The 15,504-nt window shown below is 55.9% G+C and overlaps 1 protein-coding gene across 3 annotated transcripts; it reads right to left on the bottom strand.

Moving 5' to 3' along the window:
- Positions 1-4,194: 4,194 nt before the first annotated feature.
- LOC116571122 (putative serine protease 47) lies at positions 4,195-12,571 on the bottom strand. Of its 3 annotated transcripts, XR_004277720.1 has the most exons (6): positions 12,160-12,571; positions 11,150-11,312; positions 9,559-9,836; positions 7,891-8,057; positions 5,499-5,720; positions 4,611-4,699 (listed from the first exon to the last, which is right to left on the bottom strand). XR_004277720.1 is itself a non-coding variant. In XM_032308890.1 (5 exons), the coding sequence occupies exons 1-5, from the start codon at positions 12,350-12,352 to the stop codon at positions 4,385-4,387; spliced, it is 1,116 nt and encodes a 371-aa protein (XP_032164781.1). In that variant the 5' UTR covers positions 12,353-12,571; the 3' UTR covers positions 4,195-4,384. The 3 variants fall into 3 exon arrangements, 2 of the variants coding, with proteins under 2 accessions (XP_032164781.1, XP_032164782.1); XM_032308890.1 differs by lacking the exon at positions 5,499-5,720 and having other exon boundaries at positions 4,195-4,699; XM_032308891.1 differs by lacking the exons at positions 4,611-4,699; positions 5,499-5,720 and adding an exon at positions 6,098-6,556.
- Positions 12,572-15,504: the final 2,933 nt, after the last annotated feature.

The raw sequence follows: 15,504 nt of genomic DNA, 5'->3' as shown, positions 1-15,504 counted from the left end.
TATTCAAAAATCATAAGTGTAAACCACCATATTAATAGTCTAAAGAAAAAGATCATGGCCATAGCAGTTAATTCAGAAAAAAGCATTTGACAAAACTCAACACACGTTCATGTTAGACACTCATAAAACTGGGAATAGAAGGGCACTACCTCAACCTAGCAAGGGATATCTACAAAAGAACCTACTGATGACATCATACATATTGGTGAGAGAATGGACATTTTTCCCTCAAATTCAAAAACAAGATCAGGATGTTCTTTCATCTCTCATTTTCAACTTAGTACTATAGATGCTGGCCTATACAGTATGGCAAGAAAAAGAAATAAAAACAAATTGATTAGAAGGAAGGAAGTATTACTGTCCATATTCATGGATGACATGACTGGTCACGTAGAAAGTCCAAAGAAATCTACAAGAAAATGCTTAACCAATGATGATCACTCTATCTTGTGTCTCAGGATACAAAATCAACACAGAAACATGAATTGTATTTCCTAATACCAACAATGAACAATTGGAAACAAAAAATTAAAAACACAATGCATGTAGAACAATTCCAAAAAGTTAAATATTTGGTTATAACACTTTTTAAAAGATTTCATTTATTTATTTGAGAGAGAGAGAGATCACAAGTAGGCAGAGAGGCAGACAGAGAGAGGGGGGAATCAGTCTCCCTGCTGAGCAGAGAGCCCTATATGGGACTCAATCCCAGGACCCTGAGATCATGAACTGAACTGAAGGCAGAGGCTTAACACACTGAGCCACCCAGGTGCCACTGGTTATAACATTTTTTTAAAGAGAGGATTGGTATGATAAAATGAGTAAAACCCACATGAAAGGAACCAAACAAGACCTAAATAAATGAAGAGATATATCACATTCATGAATTGGAAGTAAAATGTCAATGGCCTACAGACTTCCTTTGTCAACCTAGACAAGCTTATCCCAAAATGTATGGAGGAAAGGTAAAGGTAAAGGAACCAGAATAGCCAGCACTGTTTTTGAGAAAGCAGAATACAACTGGAGGACATTATTACTCGACATAAAGCTATAGTATAAGGCAGTGTGGTGTTGGTGAGGGATAGCTGTGTGGTTCCACGGACAGGACAGAGAATTCAGAAATAGTCACACAGAGATACAGCGAACTTGTGTTTTTGGGACGCAGAAAAGCAGTATGATATGGGAAGAGGATAGGGTTTTTAGTAAATCTTAAAAATAACTCAAAATGATTAATAGATTGAAATGTAAGATATAAAACATTGAACCTTGAATAAACAAAACTAGGAGAACATCTTTGGGTGGTAGAGCTTGTTGAGGAGCTCTGGGACCCGAGAGCAAAAGCAACAGCCATAAAAGAAAAAAGAAAAAAATTGAACTTCATCAAAATTAAAACTTTCCCTGGATGAAAGGCCCAGTCAGGGATGAAAAGAAGTTACAGGTTTGGAGAAACTATCTGCCCTACCAGAAGTGGGAAGGAGTTTTCTCTGACCTACGCTTGAGAACGTAACAAGGCCACTGGAAGAAACACTTGTGCAAATTTTCCCCCCACCTCACCGGGGGCTGGACTCCAGAGCTGTGGACTCTCAGCTGGTCCGCACAGGTCTTTAGCCACCAGCTACCAGCTACCACATGAACTCTCCCACAGCAGGGCTGGCTTTGGCAGCTGGCCACACTTGGGCAAGCTGGGATTCCCAATCCCCTGGTCTCTGATTTTCTGGGCCATAGTTTGCTCTATGATCTCAGTTTCCTGCTGGGTCTAAGAAGAGCTGTTGATTTTTAGGTATTTTTTCAATGTTTATCATGTTTTGAGAATGGGAGTAATGACTTCCAAGCTCCTTATCCTCCAGACTGGAAATAGGAAGCCTGTAATTGGTTGTTATTTTGTTCTCACTTCTGTAACTTGTCTGGGGTTGACTTGGCAATGACAGCTGGCAGCTGGTCCCAGTGCCCCATCTAGGAGGGCAGGGAATCCCCAGTGACAGACCTTCCATGTCCCTTCCCCCACGGATGCCGCCAGTGCCCCTCCAGGCCCTGCTCCCAGGATCACTGTCTCCTCCACTTAGCCCCTTCCCTCTAGCCCTACTCTAGACTGTCTACTCAGGGGTGGCGATCTGGGGCCCAGATCTGAGGAAGCCCATCCCAGGTGTCTGAGGGGATGCTGGGGAGGGTTATAGCAGCTGAGTGCAGCCTGCTGGAGTCTGAAACAGCAGGGAGCTCCAGCTCCCCAAGAGAGATGTTCTCCTTACGACCTGCGCCATCTCTAAACCCTACAGACCCCTGCGAGACTTGATTTCATCTTTAATAGGAAACTGAAGCAGGATAATAATCCTGAGCAGGAAGTTTGCTGCAGGTGTTGGGGAAAGTTGGTTGCTCTGTCGTGGGAGTGAGGCATGTGTGGGATGTCTCTGGTAGAGGTCTGAGAAGATCCAGGAGGGGCAGGGAAGCACCTAACTCCAGAGCACAGCCCGCGGCAGCTGCCACGGGTGGCAGAAGAGAGGGTTAGAACCAGTGGAGACAGTAAGGCTCCAGCTGAACTGCCCACGCTGCCCTGAGCTTGTGAGCGTGTGAGAACGGCACGCCATCTCAGTACTCACGGACATCTGGGGGGCTGAGGTCCCCTGCCTGGGGCCCCAGAACTGAATTTCCACCAAGGGAGAGAATGCTCACTTCCCCCCTCCAGAGACAGCTGAGCTGGTGGCAGGTACACAGCCACGCATTGGGTACCTCACTGGTGGGGCTCTGGCCAGAGGGACGGCCAGGGCAGGGTCTGCCAGCAATGCCCACGCAAGCGTGGGCCCTGGGAAAACACGTTCCTGGGGCCTCCCAAGACCATCTTGGAAGGTAAAACCTGCACAGTGAGATCCCAGTGTTAACGGACATTGAGTACATTTTTGCCCATCTGTCACCGAGTATCCAAGATATTTAAACAATGCCAAAATTGGGAAGAATTTGCATGGAACTCTCGGACTGGCACTTGATGTGTGCACTGAATAGGAGCTTTCCCACCTTATTGTGGGTGTGAGGGCTGGCGTGGGTGCATTGTGAGGAGGGGGCTGTGCTGGCTGTACCGGGGCCTTTGTCGGGCAGACGGTCAGGAAGGACACCCTAGAACATTGTTTCAAGGCTTATCACCTGGCCACTAGGTCCTGGGTCAGCTAAGCAGGAAAGGTGACAGAAGGATCCACCTGCTGAAGGCGTGTGGACACCTCAAGCAGGTTGGCTTGTGGCCTTGGGACACAGGGAAGAGTTTGACACGGAGTTGGGTCCCTTCCAGCTGGGGACAGTGGAGCCACAGGGGCAGGTGAGGAAGGTGTTGGGAGTCCACTGTAGGAACACAGGTCTGAGGACCACCGGCCTGAACCTTGGCTCTCAGCCTGGCATCTGGCCTCCTCTGCACCTGACTCACTCTCCCAGACCCTCCGTGCCCGAGCACCCTTCCTACTGCAGACCGGAACCCCCTTCCTCATGGCCTGGTCATGCACCCCAGTCCAACTTAGCCACCCAGCAGTCTAGAGTTTCCCACCACCTGCACTGGGAGTCAGTCCTCCCTCCTCCGAACCCCTGGGTTGCTGTTTCTCTACTTTGGGGGAGATTCTTGCTTCCCCACACTGTAGATATCTAGTGGAATGTCTGTCTTCTGCTTGTGGGCTGAATTGTGTTTTCTAAAATTCTTATATTAGTTCCCCAGCTCCCTGCGCCTCAGAATGTGGCTGTATTTGGAGATAAATTCTTTACAGAGGTGACTAAAGGTAAATGAGGTCCCTGGGCTGGCCCTAATCTCATAGGACTGGTGTCCTTATAAGGCAATCAAGACATAGATACACGGAGGGACGACCATGTGAGGACACAGGGAAGATGGTGTCTACCAGGAGAGAGGCCTCAGGAGAAACCAACCCTGCCCACGCTTGGACGCCCTGGACTTCCTGCCTCCAGGACTGAGAGGTGATAAATTCTGCTGTTTGAGTCCCCACCCCCCAGCTCTAGTGTTTGTTATGCAGCCTGAGCTGCTTCGCTCCCCAGTGCTCCCCGAGGCAGGAGTGAAGTCTGCCCTCTTCCCAACGGGCAGCCCTGTGCCCACTCCCTCCACCACCACCACTCCCCTCCACCCTGGGACAGTTGTCCCAGGAGCCAGATGCCTGATGTCAAGGGATGGGCGAATGCCGAGAAGCAGGAGGGGCAGTGGGGTCCCAAGACAGGAGCAGGACGAGTCTTTATTTGTTTCTGTTTTGGTTTTTCAGGCTTGGCTTCGGGGTGGAAGCTGATGGACAGGAAAGTCCTGGAGGGACCACTGAGAGCCAGTGGGGTTGGGGGAGGGGAGGCGTGGAAGGTTCCAGCAAGCAGACTGGGGCTGGAGGCAGAGAGCTGGACAGAGGGGCTCGGTGGGTCACCGCAGGGCCTGCCGTGAGTCCCTGAGTGCAAACAGCAGCAGGAGCCAAGTCTGGGGAGGTACGGGGGCTGTGCCGCTGTCGAATGAGCTGGTGGCCTGCAGAGGCCGATGTGGAACCCGGATCTGAGGAGCAGATGTGGGATCGGGCGGAGGGGTCAGCCTCCGGATCTTGTTGATCCAGTCGGTGAAGTAGCTGACCCTGGTGAAGACGCTGGGGTAGACAGGGTGCCAGCAGTCCAATCCCCAGCTGGCCAGCCCCACCAGAACCCAGGCCGTGGGGAGGTCACAGACGAGGGGGCCCCCGGAGTCACCCTAGGAGAGAGAGGGGAGTCAGTGTGGGTGACGGAGCAGAGTCTGAGAATAGCAGAGGCAGGTGGGACTTGTGAGTCTGGGAAAGTCTGCACCAGCGTCGCCCTATGGACCCTTCAGGTTCACACCGGGGGGCCTGGGAACTGCGCTTCGTGGGATTCGACCGCCCCTCAGGACTCTGCCCTCTGCCGGTCCCCCAAGGGGGGCGCTGGTGGCTGGGACAAGGGACAGGGCCCAGGAGGGCTGGCTGTGGGTGGAGGCAGGTCAGCTCAAGCCTCTGCAGCTACCATCCATCCCCACACCCTGGGGCCCCCTCCTTTTCATCCATTTAGGACTTTGGTTTTTTCCCCCCGCTTCTTGGTCGAGCATGACCAGAAAACGCCCAAGCCCAGGCCTGCTGGAGGCAGCCCACATTGCTGGGGGCTGGGGGAGCAGGCAGGGGTCACCTGGCGGGGGTCACCTGGTGGGGTGCTGGGAGTTACTGGAGTCCTGAAACACTGGCAGGGCATGTTGGTGGCATGGTGGGGACACACCTGGGTGGCGTGGGTTGGGAGGCTCAGTACTCTCGGGGGGTCTTCTGGGGAGGAGGGCACTCTTGCTGCACGTCTCTGCTGGAGAGACTCTGGGAGCCCAGGAGGGGCTGGCAGTGCATGGTGGGTGTGGGGACAGGAAGACTGCTGGGCTCCTAGGCCGACCGATGGCCTGGGTGTTGTCAGATCTCCGGCTGAGACCCAGGGCTGGGTACAAGGTCGTTTGGAGGAGACAGAAGGGCACAGGAGTGGTTGGCCAATGATAGCCTCACCCCTGGAACCCAGGACCTTAAACGGGGCTCTGCAGTGGTGGTGGAGTTGAGGGTCTTGGGATAGAAAGACTGCTCTGGGTTGTCTGGGCGGGTCCTCACGAGACAGAGGGCGGCAGGAGGTCAGAGTCACAGGAGGAGCTGGGCCCCCCAAACCGAGGCTAGACCCACGAGCTCTGTGGTTCGAGGCGGCCACGGGCCAGCAAGTGCAGGTGGCCCCAGGACCTGAGAAAGGAGAGGAAATTCTTCCCTCGAGCCTCCCGACGGAGCTGGCAGCGCCCACACCGCCATTTTAGACTTTGGACCCCCCCAGAAACGCCAGATGATGACTATCTGTCTTCGCAGCCATCCAGTTTGAGGTGGCTCACCAGTGTGGGCCCAGACTCACAGGCAGGGGCTCCTGGGAGAGTGGTGACCCCTCACCCTCCCGGGGACCCCCACCTGCAGTGCCTCCGGTTCTCCCCGTGGTGTGCCCGCCGCAGCTGGGCCCCTCTCCCGCCGCAGCCTGTGTCCTCTCCAGGCCTCAGCTATCCCCGCAGGTGAGCCGCAGACATTATGCCGGGCCCGGGGCCAGCCTGGAGGAGGCAGGATGGACTCCTGTGGCCTCCCGGCCCCTGCAGATCTCTCAGAAGGCAGAGGAAACCCCGACACTGACATAGCCCCTGCCAAGCACACCTTGGTTTGCACCGCGCAGAGACAGAACAAGCGGTGTGCGCGTGTGTGTCCAGCGGGGCCCAGGCAGCTACGCCCACGTCTGAGAGGGCGAGGCTAAGACAGGCTCAGAAGGCCACGCAGCGCTCAGATCGGGGCGGCAGACCGGGCAGGAGAGTGAAGGCCAACCTGTGTTCCTTGTTCCTACAGACCAGGCGCGGCGCTAAGCTCTCTACCGGAACCTCGTGGAGGGGAGGCTGTCGGCGCCCCTACTTCATGGGTGAGGAGTCTCGGCTGGGCTCCCAGCACCGAGAAAGGACAGCTTGAGACGGGAGCCGGGTCCGTCCACCCCACAATCTGAGCGCTGAGTCACCCTGCAGCACCCACCGCCCAGAGCTGCTTCCAGTGCCCTGCATGGGGAGGAGCACTTCAGGGGAGAGAAGAGAGCCCGGGGTGGGGGCCCGAGCAGGTGGCCTGGCAGACGCAGCCAGTCGAATCTCATGGACGGGCTGCGGTGATGGGAAGGCTAGGGGGGTAAGAATGGGGGCTCCCAGGTGTCCAGCTCAGAGGGGTCCTCAGCCTGGGGTGGAGGGCACTACAACGTCCAGCCCCCAGGCCCACAAAGGGCACCGGCTCTAAGCTCTACAGGCCTGGCCTCCACTGGAGAAGGCAGGTGCAGGGAAGAGTCAGAAGGGATGTCTGAGTGTGTGTCCCCTCTGGGTACAGCTGGCCTGTGAGGAGGCTGGGACAGAGGGGCCCCACTCTCGGCTGTGGCCTGAGAACCAGGAGAGCAGGTCTACCTCCTACCAAGAGGACAGTTGGCTGAGGCCCCTCCCCTGGCCCAGCAGCTGCCCAGGCCGTAGTGAGAGTGGCTGTAAGTCAGGCCTCCCCCCCGGCAGGCCCATCTCACACCTTCTGGGTTTCCTGGAGCCACCATCACATATGGCCACTAACCAGGGGGCTTAGAAAACAACAGAAACTTGCCTCTGCCAGTTCTAGAGGCAGACTCTGACGTCAAGGGTCTTGGCGCCTTTCCCTCCACCTTTTAACACCACCAGTCGTTGCATTTAGGGCCCCTCGAGACCTAATCACAGCTGCAAAGACCCTACATAGTTCCCAGTACGGTCACGTCCTAAAGCTCCCAGTAAACATGAATTTGGGGAACAGTATTCAGCCCACTACACCAGCCTTTCGACAACCCCATGAAGAGGCCTCAGAATCCCACTCAGGCTCGGAAGGTGCCACCCAAGGCCCCCGGGCAGGCAGGGACAAGTGGCCGAGTCGCGTGTCCGGCTCCAGGGCCCTCTCTTCTGCCCCTCCTCTCCTGCCCTTCTGGAGATTTCCTTGTAGGAAAGGCGTCCAAAAGCTGGCCGGCTCTCAAGGCTGAGCCCGGGGAGTGTGCTGGGAGGAAGGGTGGGCTTGAAGTCAGAGCGCCAGGGTGGTCCAGCCGAGCTGCCTTACATGAGGCTGGCCACATTCCCTCGGGCTCACACAGGAGGGGCTCACACAGAGGGGAAAGAGACCCTACGGGCCCCGTGCCCAGCGGCCGCAGCACATCCAGAACACACAAAAGTACAAGGAGCTCCTGGAAGAAAAGGACGGGCAGCGCGACATCAAAGTGGGAGGGAAAACTAGAAGGAAAGACACACAGGCCCGGGGGCGTCCACACGCAGACGAGAAGCAACACAGGCTCCTGGGGACATGGAGGGAAGCAGGCAGGAAGAAGAGAAACGGCCCCGCTTACCTGGCAGATGGCCCTTCCCGTTGAGAAGTCCCCAGCGCACAGCATCTCCTCTCGCACAGAGTGGCCCTCGCTGTTGCTGAGTCGTTGTCTGTATAAGACGTTACAGAACTGGTTCTCCACGAGGGTCACCTTACCCTCCTGCAGAGGGAAGGGCGAGGGCAGGTGCTCTGTGTGGACGAGAAGGGGACCGGGGGCGTGCACTGTGGGGAAGCCCAGCCACGCCGCACCCCCGCTGCCCCCAAGCACGGGCCTGCTCAGCACAGATGAGCCCGGAGCCCGGTGGCAGCTCCCTCGTCCCTCACAGGCTCCTCTCCCGTCTCCCAGACTCTCCGCAGGCCCCTCTGTTTCCTGCGCCTCATACCCATCCTAGTCCACAAAGACAGACGGCAAATCCCACCAACACGCGCCGTTCGTGGGCCCTTAGCAAACACAGACCCTTGCCCGTCATTGACCTTCCTCCCACCGCTCCGTCCTCCTACCTCGTGCCCCCTGTGCTCCCTCCTACCCGCCTGTCCACACACCCACCCGTTCATGAGTGGCTCCATTCCTCCAGCATCTGCCCACCGGCCACCAGCCACGAGCACTCACCCGTCCATTCACCTGTCCTCACGCTGGGCATCTGTGGACACCCCGACCCAAGGGGCATTGTTGTTGGGGACAGCGGGTGAGTGAGGTAAGTGGACGGGACTATTACAGATCTAATAGATGGTGTGAAGGAAACAGAACGGGAGGAGGTACCTCTTTCCACTCCCGTGAGCAACACGACTCTGCAGACGAGGGGCTGAGTGGTAGCATAAAGACAAAGGGACTCCCGCCAGCCAGGGCCAGTGGGCAGAGGGGCCAGGCGGAGAAGCCAGGCGAGGCCAAGGCCCTGGGGTGAGGATAGCCTGGTGTACTCAAGCAGGAAGGAGGCTGGTGGCTGGGACGGGGGATGTAGCAGGGGACAGGCGTGCAGGGAGATTGGGGGCCAGTGCCACGCAGGCCCGACCCCCAAAGTGGGGAATTTGGGCTTGTTCTAAGCACAGATGGGAAGACATGCAGCGAGCTGAGCAGGAAGTGGCGAGATTCGTGTTTTAAAGAGAGCAGACGGCCGTGTTGCCACTAAAGCAGGGTACATGGCATGGGAGCTGGGAGACCAGTCTGGAGCAATGGGGAAATGCCTACCAAATGCCAGGCCCTGGGCCCCCCTGGGATATCAGAACAAGTGAGACACGGTCCCTGCCCTCAAGGAGGAAGAACCAGCCTGTGTGCCTTCATGTGTGCATCTGTACGCACGCCTTTGTGTGCATGCGTGCATGTGTGCCTTTGTGTGTACATGTGTGTGTGCGCGCGCGCCTTCATGTGCGTGTGTGCATGTGCGCCTTCGTGTGTGCATGTGTGTGCGTGTGTACGCGTGCCTTCATGTGCATGTGTGCCTTCGTGTGTGCATGTGTACATGTGTACGCACATGCGTGTGTGTGCGCACGAGGGAGAGAGAGAGACAATGCTGGAGGCTGGACAGTCCCTTGGACTTAGAATACACGTTTTTCAGAACTAGAACTGAAATAGTCCCGTCCTCTAGAAATGAGGCCCAAGATCCAAGTTCCCATGGCCCCTTGCCTGGGCCGCCTCCGACCCAGCACGCTCCCTCCGCCCCTGTGGCCCTCACCCAGCCCCGCAGCCCCTCACTGTCCTCGCTGAGCATCCCCCAGCCGGTGATCCAGCAGGATGAGTTGCCGGACAGCTGCGTGCCAGGGCTCGGGAGGCAGGCGGGGGCGACGGAGGAGGTGAGGTTCACAGGCAGGTGCAGCTGCAGCATGGCTATGTCGCTCCCAAAGGGATGATGCTTCTCAAAGTCTGGGTGCACGATAATCCGGCTCAGGGGCATCTCCCGCGTGTGCTGGGTGTGCTGGTAGAGCTGCGTGCTTCCCAGCAGCACCTGGTAGTCCGCGGGGGCGAGGGATTTGCTGGCAGGGAAGAGCTCGCGGTCACCCTCTGCTCTGAGCACGGGCCAGGTCTCTCTCCCTGCCCCTTGTCTAACCGCCCCTCCCTCCGGAGCCTGAGCCTGCGGGAGGCCAGGCCGCTTGGGTCTCCTCTTCCCAGCTCTCCCGAGGCCAGCTGCGTTTCTGTTCCCCACTACACCTGGAGGAGCAGGGACCCCTCGTGCTCAAGGCTTCTTGCTGGGGCCTCACACCGCGCTCTTCCATTTTACACAGAGAAGCTCCGGCTCCAACCTCCCTCTAGCCTGACCCTTCCCAAAGCTCCCCATGGCCCAGCTGCGGCCCCACACCTGTCCTGTCCCTTCCTCCTCTGAATACCTTCCTGCCCCACAGCTGTTTGTCCACTTGTCATAAGCATTCACAAAAGATCTGGTAAATGAGCAAATGAGTGCAGGAAATGGAACCTTGCCTTGTCCCCTGAACAAAAGTGACAAAACGTCCTACCCTCCTGACTGGAGGGCCCAGCACCCGGAAACCCCCCCCCCCAACCCGTCCCGACCTCCTCCCCCCCAGCCCAAACCCTTCCCTCCAGCACCATGCGAGCTGGGCCACTGCACCTCTCCTGACCTCCCTCCCTGTCCACGGGCTGCTCCCTCTCAGCACGTTGGCTTTCTCTCCTGCCGGCACGGGGACACCCCCTTGCCACAGAGGGGCTCATGTGTGGCACAGGGCCGGTTCTGATGGGGCTCTGGGCCCTTAAAGCTACTCAGTGCCTGAGCCGAGATCGCTGACCCGGTCTGTGATCCCCTCCACTCACTTGAGACCCTCCTTTTCTGTCCCGAAGCCGGGCACGGAGCCAAGCCCAGGAAGCCAGAGGAGCCAGCCTCTCGAGCAGCCACGTCAAGGTCAGAGAGCCCACCTCCCACCCAGGCAGCCTGGCAGGCGGTTGCCGGCAACCGCGACTCCTCCCAGGCATGCAGTTCTGCAGAAGCAGTAAGTCTGATGCCCCAGAGTCTGGGCACACTGAACAGAAGCCCTGGCCGAGGAGGCAAAGAGCCTGACCACACTTCATGGCGCCAGGACTGATCTTGCCAGTCTCCGGGGGCACGTTTGTCTCAGGGGACAGGCACTGGGGCCGAGGACAGAGAATGGGGTGAGCGGGGGGCACATTCAGGTGAGGGGACACGGGTCAAAGGCAGGAATGTCGTGTGTTCGGAGGCCACACACCACTCAAGGGTAAAGCCCAGAGGAGCTGTCATTGGACACCCATCACTCTTCCTCCTCTCCCTTGCATACCCTGCCCTGCAGCCCATCTGCAGGCCCCCAGGAAGGGGACTCACTTGAGAAAGCAGTGAGCGGTGGAAAGCAGCCAGAGGGGGTCGATGAGGACAGCTCCGCAGACGTGCACGCGCTTGTGCAGCAGGCTGGCCTGCCACGGCCACCGGCCAGCCGCCACATCCTGGCCACCATAGATCCTCCCCGTCACTTTGGGCCTCCCACACACTGTGGAGACACCCCCCAGCCTGTCCATGATAGAGACACTGGTGACCCCAAATGATGTGATCACAGAGGCCCTCCTCTTCACAGACATAAAAGCTACAGCCAAGGCTCAAGGGGCCTGTCCAAAATCCAGGGGCTGCTGGACCCCGCCTTCCTGACCGCTGCAGAGGACCACAGAGCAGAGCACAGGCCGAACCCTGGAGGAACAAGGGAGGGCCCAGGGTTCGGCTGGAGCAGGGCAAGGGGCACCAGGGGGCCATGGCTGCATCTGTGCAGGGAAGACAGGCGTCCCTGAACCCGCCTGCTGGCCACAGGGCACATCCCAGACATTTCCTTTGACTAGCACAGTCTACCTCCTCACCTACTCTGCAGACCGGAGAGCGGCAGGTCTCACACCCTACCGGACTTGCTCCAGACCATGTGTCCAGAGGGCTCCTGTGCCCCTCCACCCCATCCAGCATCTCAGGGAGGAGGGTCACAGGCAGGAGGCTGGTGCTGCAGGACCCAGGGGAAGCCGCTGCCCCGACTCAGGATGCTCAGTTTCTCGAAGAAGAGGAAGTGGGCTAAGGAAGACAGCCCTGGTCCGGGGATTCACACCTGGCGGGCTGGGAGCGGTCTCTCGGGTCCCCCATCCAGCCGCAGGCCTCCCCAGCCCAGCCGCCATGCCGGGGCCAAGCCTGGCACCTGCCCAGTTCCAGGGGGTCTGCAGTGGGGACTATTACCCGCCTGTGTTGGGGTCTGGGGATGGCCTAGGGCAGCCTGTGAGAGGGGGCCGAGAGAAGAGGGGGCGACCGCCCCGCCCCAGCCCCTCGCGGAAGCCCCTCCGCCCACAGGCCTCAGCCCAACGCACCCGCTTCGGGCGCCAACCGCGATGCTCCGCCCTCCGGCCGCCGGGGCTCCTCCGAGTCGGCCTCTTCTGGAGCGGGGGCCAGGGCCCGGGGGGCCACCGACCAGGACCCTCGCATGCCTGCGGGCGGGAACAGGAGCCAGAGCAGGGCCGCCAGCCAGCCTCGGCCGCGGGGGGTCGGTGCCTCTGTACCCATACCCAGGGCTGCTGACCCCAGTCTGACCTGACCCGACCTGACCCTACGCCCTGACCCTGTGTGGATCCCGGGCCCTGCCCCTGGCCCCACCCTGACGCCCCTTCACACGTCCCAGCACCACCTCCTCCTAACCCTGGGCCCTGAGCCTGCCCAGACCCCAGCCCAGTCCTGCCCAGCCTTTCCCAGCTCTGACCCAGGCCTAGACTCCTCCCCACACCTGGTCCTGACCCCCAGGGCCTGACCTCCGGCCCAGCTGGTCCCAGCATCACCCAAACTCAGGGCAGTCAAGTGCTCCTCTGAATTCAAGAGAAAAGACAGTAGACTCCACATAGTCAGATGGGAACTGTGTGAGAAGGTGATTCCTGGGAGTGGGGAGTGAAGGGTCCACAGGCAGGAAAACATGCTCCGTGTAACTGGTAATCTCGAAAATGAGCGGGAAACATTACAGTCTGTCACTCTGAACCATCTAATTGCAAACATTTCTCAAGATGGATAAAGACCCCTAACTCTTTGTGCGTCATTGATTTCTTTGTAGCTGAAGGGGAACATCCAAATGTCAGATGTGCTCCCTATCGTGTGCTCCGATATAATACCCTGAGTTTGTTCCTATTTGGAGTGAAAGCCCCTCATTTCACACTTACTTCCTTGGGTGTACAGGGAACTTATTTTATTCACCACCGGTAGGGACGAGAGAATAAGGGAATTAGAGTTGCGCACAGTATACACTGAAATACCAATGTTTTCTTGTGTTTTGGAGAAAGAGAGAGAGAGAGAGACTGTGTGAGCAGGAGGGGGCGGGGCAGAGGGAGAGGATATTAAAAAGGCTGCCTGCCCAGTGAGGAGCCAGACGTGAGACTCAGTCTCACTACCCTGGGATCATGACCAGAGCTGAAACCGAGAGCCAGCCCCTTAACCGACTGAACCACCTACGTGCCCCTGAAATACCAATTAATTTTTTTAATTAAAAAAATTTTGGCCCGATCCCACGTCTTGGGATCCTGATCTGATCTGAGGGCAGACACCCAATGACCGAGCCACAAGGTGGCCTGAAATACCAGTTTAATAACCACGATTGTTATTTAATGAAAACAGAAGCACACAGCTTTACTTACTAGTTAAGAAATTATACTTCAATAAATTAAAAAAAAAACCCACTCTTAGGTTTTGGTGAAACTATACTGGTGTTGGGAAGCATTTATATTTCATATGGAGTCCGGAAGAATAATTCATGAACCTTGTCGAAGGGAGTCTAAGGTCGAGGGTGAAGGTGAGGTGGGCCCTGAGACCATATTAAATGAATCAAGGTTGACATTTCTGTGGAGTATGCAGTTGGATTTGTCCAACAGGCTTTTGGAAATACCGATTTAGAATTTGGGGAAGCATCTTGGGGTTGGAGATAGCACTTAAAGGTTCAAGGTGGCAGCTGAGGCCATAGGAGTGGGTAAAATCATTGAAAGAAACATGTAGAACAAAATTACAGACCACAACACAGAAAGGAGACAAGAAGGAGCCGGTAAGACACTCGGATTGGGCGGGGTGAACGGAAGCCATGGAAACACTAAGTCACATGGCTACAAGATTTCCTGTCCACTTTCAAACAGCTTTATTGGGATATAATCCATAGACCATAAAATTCATACAAGGGACAATTAAACAGTTTTCAGTCAACTTCGAGAACGGTGGAACAATCACCAGATTTTCGGCTATCTCTGCTCCCACCAAAGGCTCTAGACAGCCCCTGATCTGCTTTATGTCCCTCTGCAGTTGTGTTCTCTGGACACTTCACATAAATCGAATCCCATTCTGTGTAGTCTCTCAGGTCTGATTTGTTCACTTAGTGTGACAGCCCTCCCGGGGCCTCAGCGGTGAGCTGGCCTCGTGCCTACCAGCTCCTCCTCGCTGCCCTACAAGAGGCAAGCCCCCAAACCTGAGGTCGGACCCGGTTCTGCCGGGCAACACTAGCACATTGTTTTGGAAGTTCGCGCATGCTGGGGCGTATACTGATATTCTGCTCTGGTACGGGGTACCATGTTTTGATGATCCATTTACAAGTTGATGACATTTGGACTGTTTGCAATTTTTTTTTTTTTAAAGAGAGAGAGAGTGCCCACCTGCAGGTGCGTGCAAGTGCAGGGAGAGAGAATCTCAAGCAGATTTCCCACCCAGCACAGGGCCCCGCACCCAGCTCGATCTCACGACCCTGAGATCATGACCTGAGCTGACCAAAATCAAGAGTCCAACGCTTAGCTGACTGAGCCACCCAGGCACCCCTGTTTGCAGTTTGGGGATATTACAAGCAATGCGGCTTGAATATTCATGTGTTGGTCTTCATGTGGACATCTGTTTTCATTTTACCTGGGTAGATTCCTGGAAAGGAATGAAAATGCTGGGTCATACGTAAGTTTATCTTCAAGGTTGTATAAGCTGACAAACGGCTTTCCAAAGAGTCTGCATCATTTCACATTCTTGCTCCCATGTAGAAAGCTTCTAGTATATTCCATGGGCTTGCCAACACTTGTGTTTTTATTATAGTCCTCATAAGGGTGTGAGGTGCTCTCTTCCTATAGTTTTAACGTTCTTTTTTTTTTAAGATTTTATTTATTTATTTGACAGAGATCACAAGTAGGCAGAGAGACAGGCAGAGAGAGAGGGGGAAGCAGGCTCCTCGCTGAGCAGAGAGCCCGATGCAGGGCTCAATTCCAGGACCCTGAGATCATGACCTGAGCCGAAGGCAGAGGCTTTAACCCACAGAGCCACCCAGGCACCCCTCTCTTCCTATAGTTTTAATCAGCTTTCCCCTAACGACCAATGGGTTCGAATGTGTTTGCGTGTGTTTCATTGCCGCTCACATATTTTCTTTAGTAAAAATGCCCATTCAAATCTTTTGTGTATTTCAGAAAATGTTTTGTCTTTTTACTGAGGTGTTATCTATGATCTTTATCAGGTATGCAATATACAAGTATTTTCTCCAAGTCTCTGGCTTGTCTTCTCATACTTTCCACAGTGGCTTTTGAAGAGCAAAAGTTTTTAATTTTGCTGATGTTTAGTAAGTTTGGTTTTTCTATGGATCATGCTTTTGGTGTCATAGCTAAGAGACCATGAAGGTCTTCTGCTGTTTTCCTTGAAAAATTACATTCAGGTTGATTTTTAGT

The sequence above is a fragment of the Mustela erminea genome, chromosome 12 (genome assembly GCF_009829155.1).
Source record: "Mustela erminea isolate mMusErm1 chromosome 12, mMusErm1.Pri, whole genome shotgun sequence".
NCBI classification, from domain to species: Eukaryota; Metazoa; Chordata; class Mammalia; order Carnivora; family Mustelidae; genus Mustela; species Mustela erminea.
The sequence above is the reverse complement of the archived record's forward strand: the minus strand, read 5'-3'. Positions and strand labels throughout refer to the sequence as shown.

Bases quoted from the DNA above. Each gene is read 5' to 3' on its own strand.
- LOC116571122 (XM_032308890.1), bottom strand. From the start codon at position 12,352: ATGGGTACAGAGGCACCGACCCCCCGCGGCCGAGGCTGGCTGGCGGCC. The intron at 11,313-12,159 runs GTGCGTTGGGCT...GTGTCTCCACAG, and splicing joins GCGGTTGGCGCCCGAAGCGG to TGTGTGGGAGGCCCAAAGTG. The intron at 9,837-11,149 runs GTGAGTCCCCTT...CTTCCCTGCCAG, and splicing joins ACCGCTCACTGCTTTCTCAA to CAAATCCCTCGCCCCCGCGG.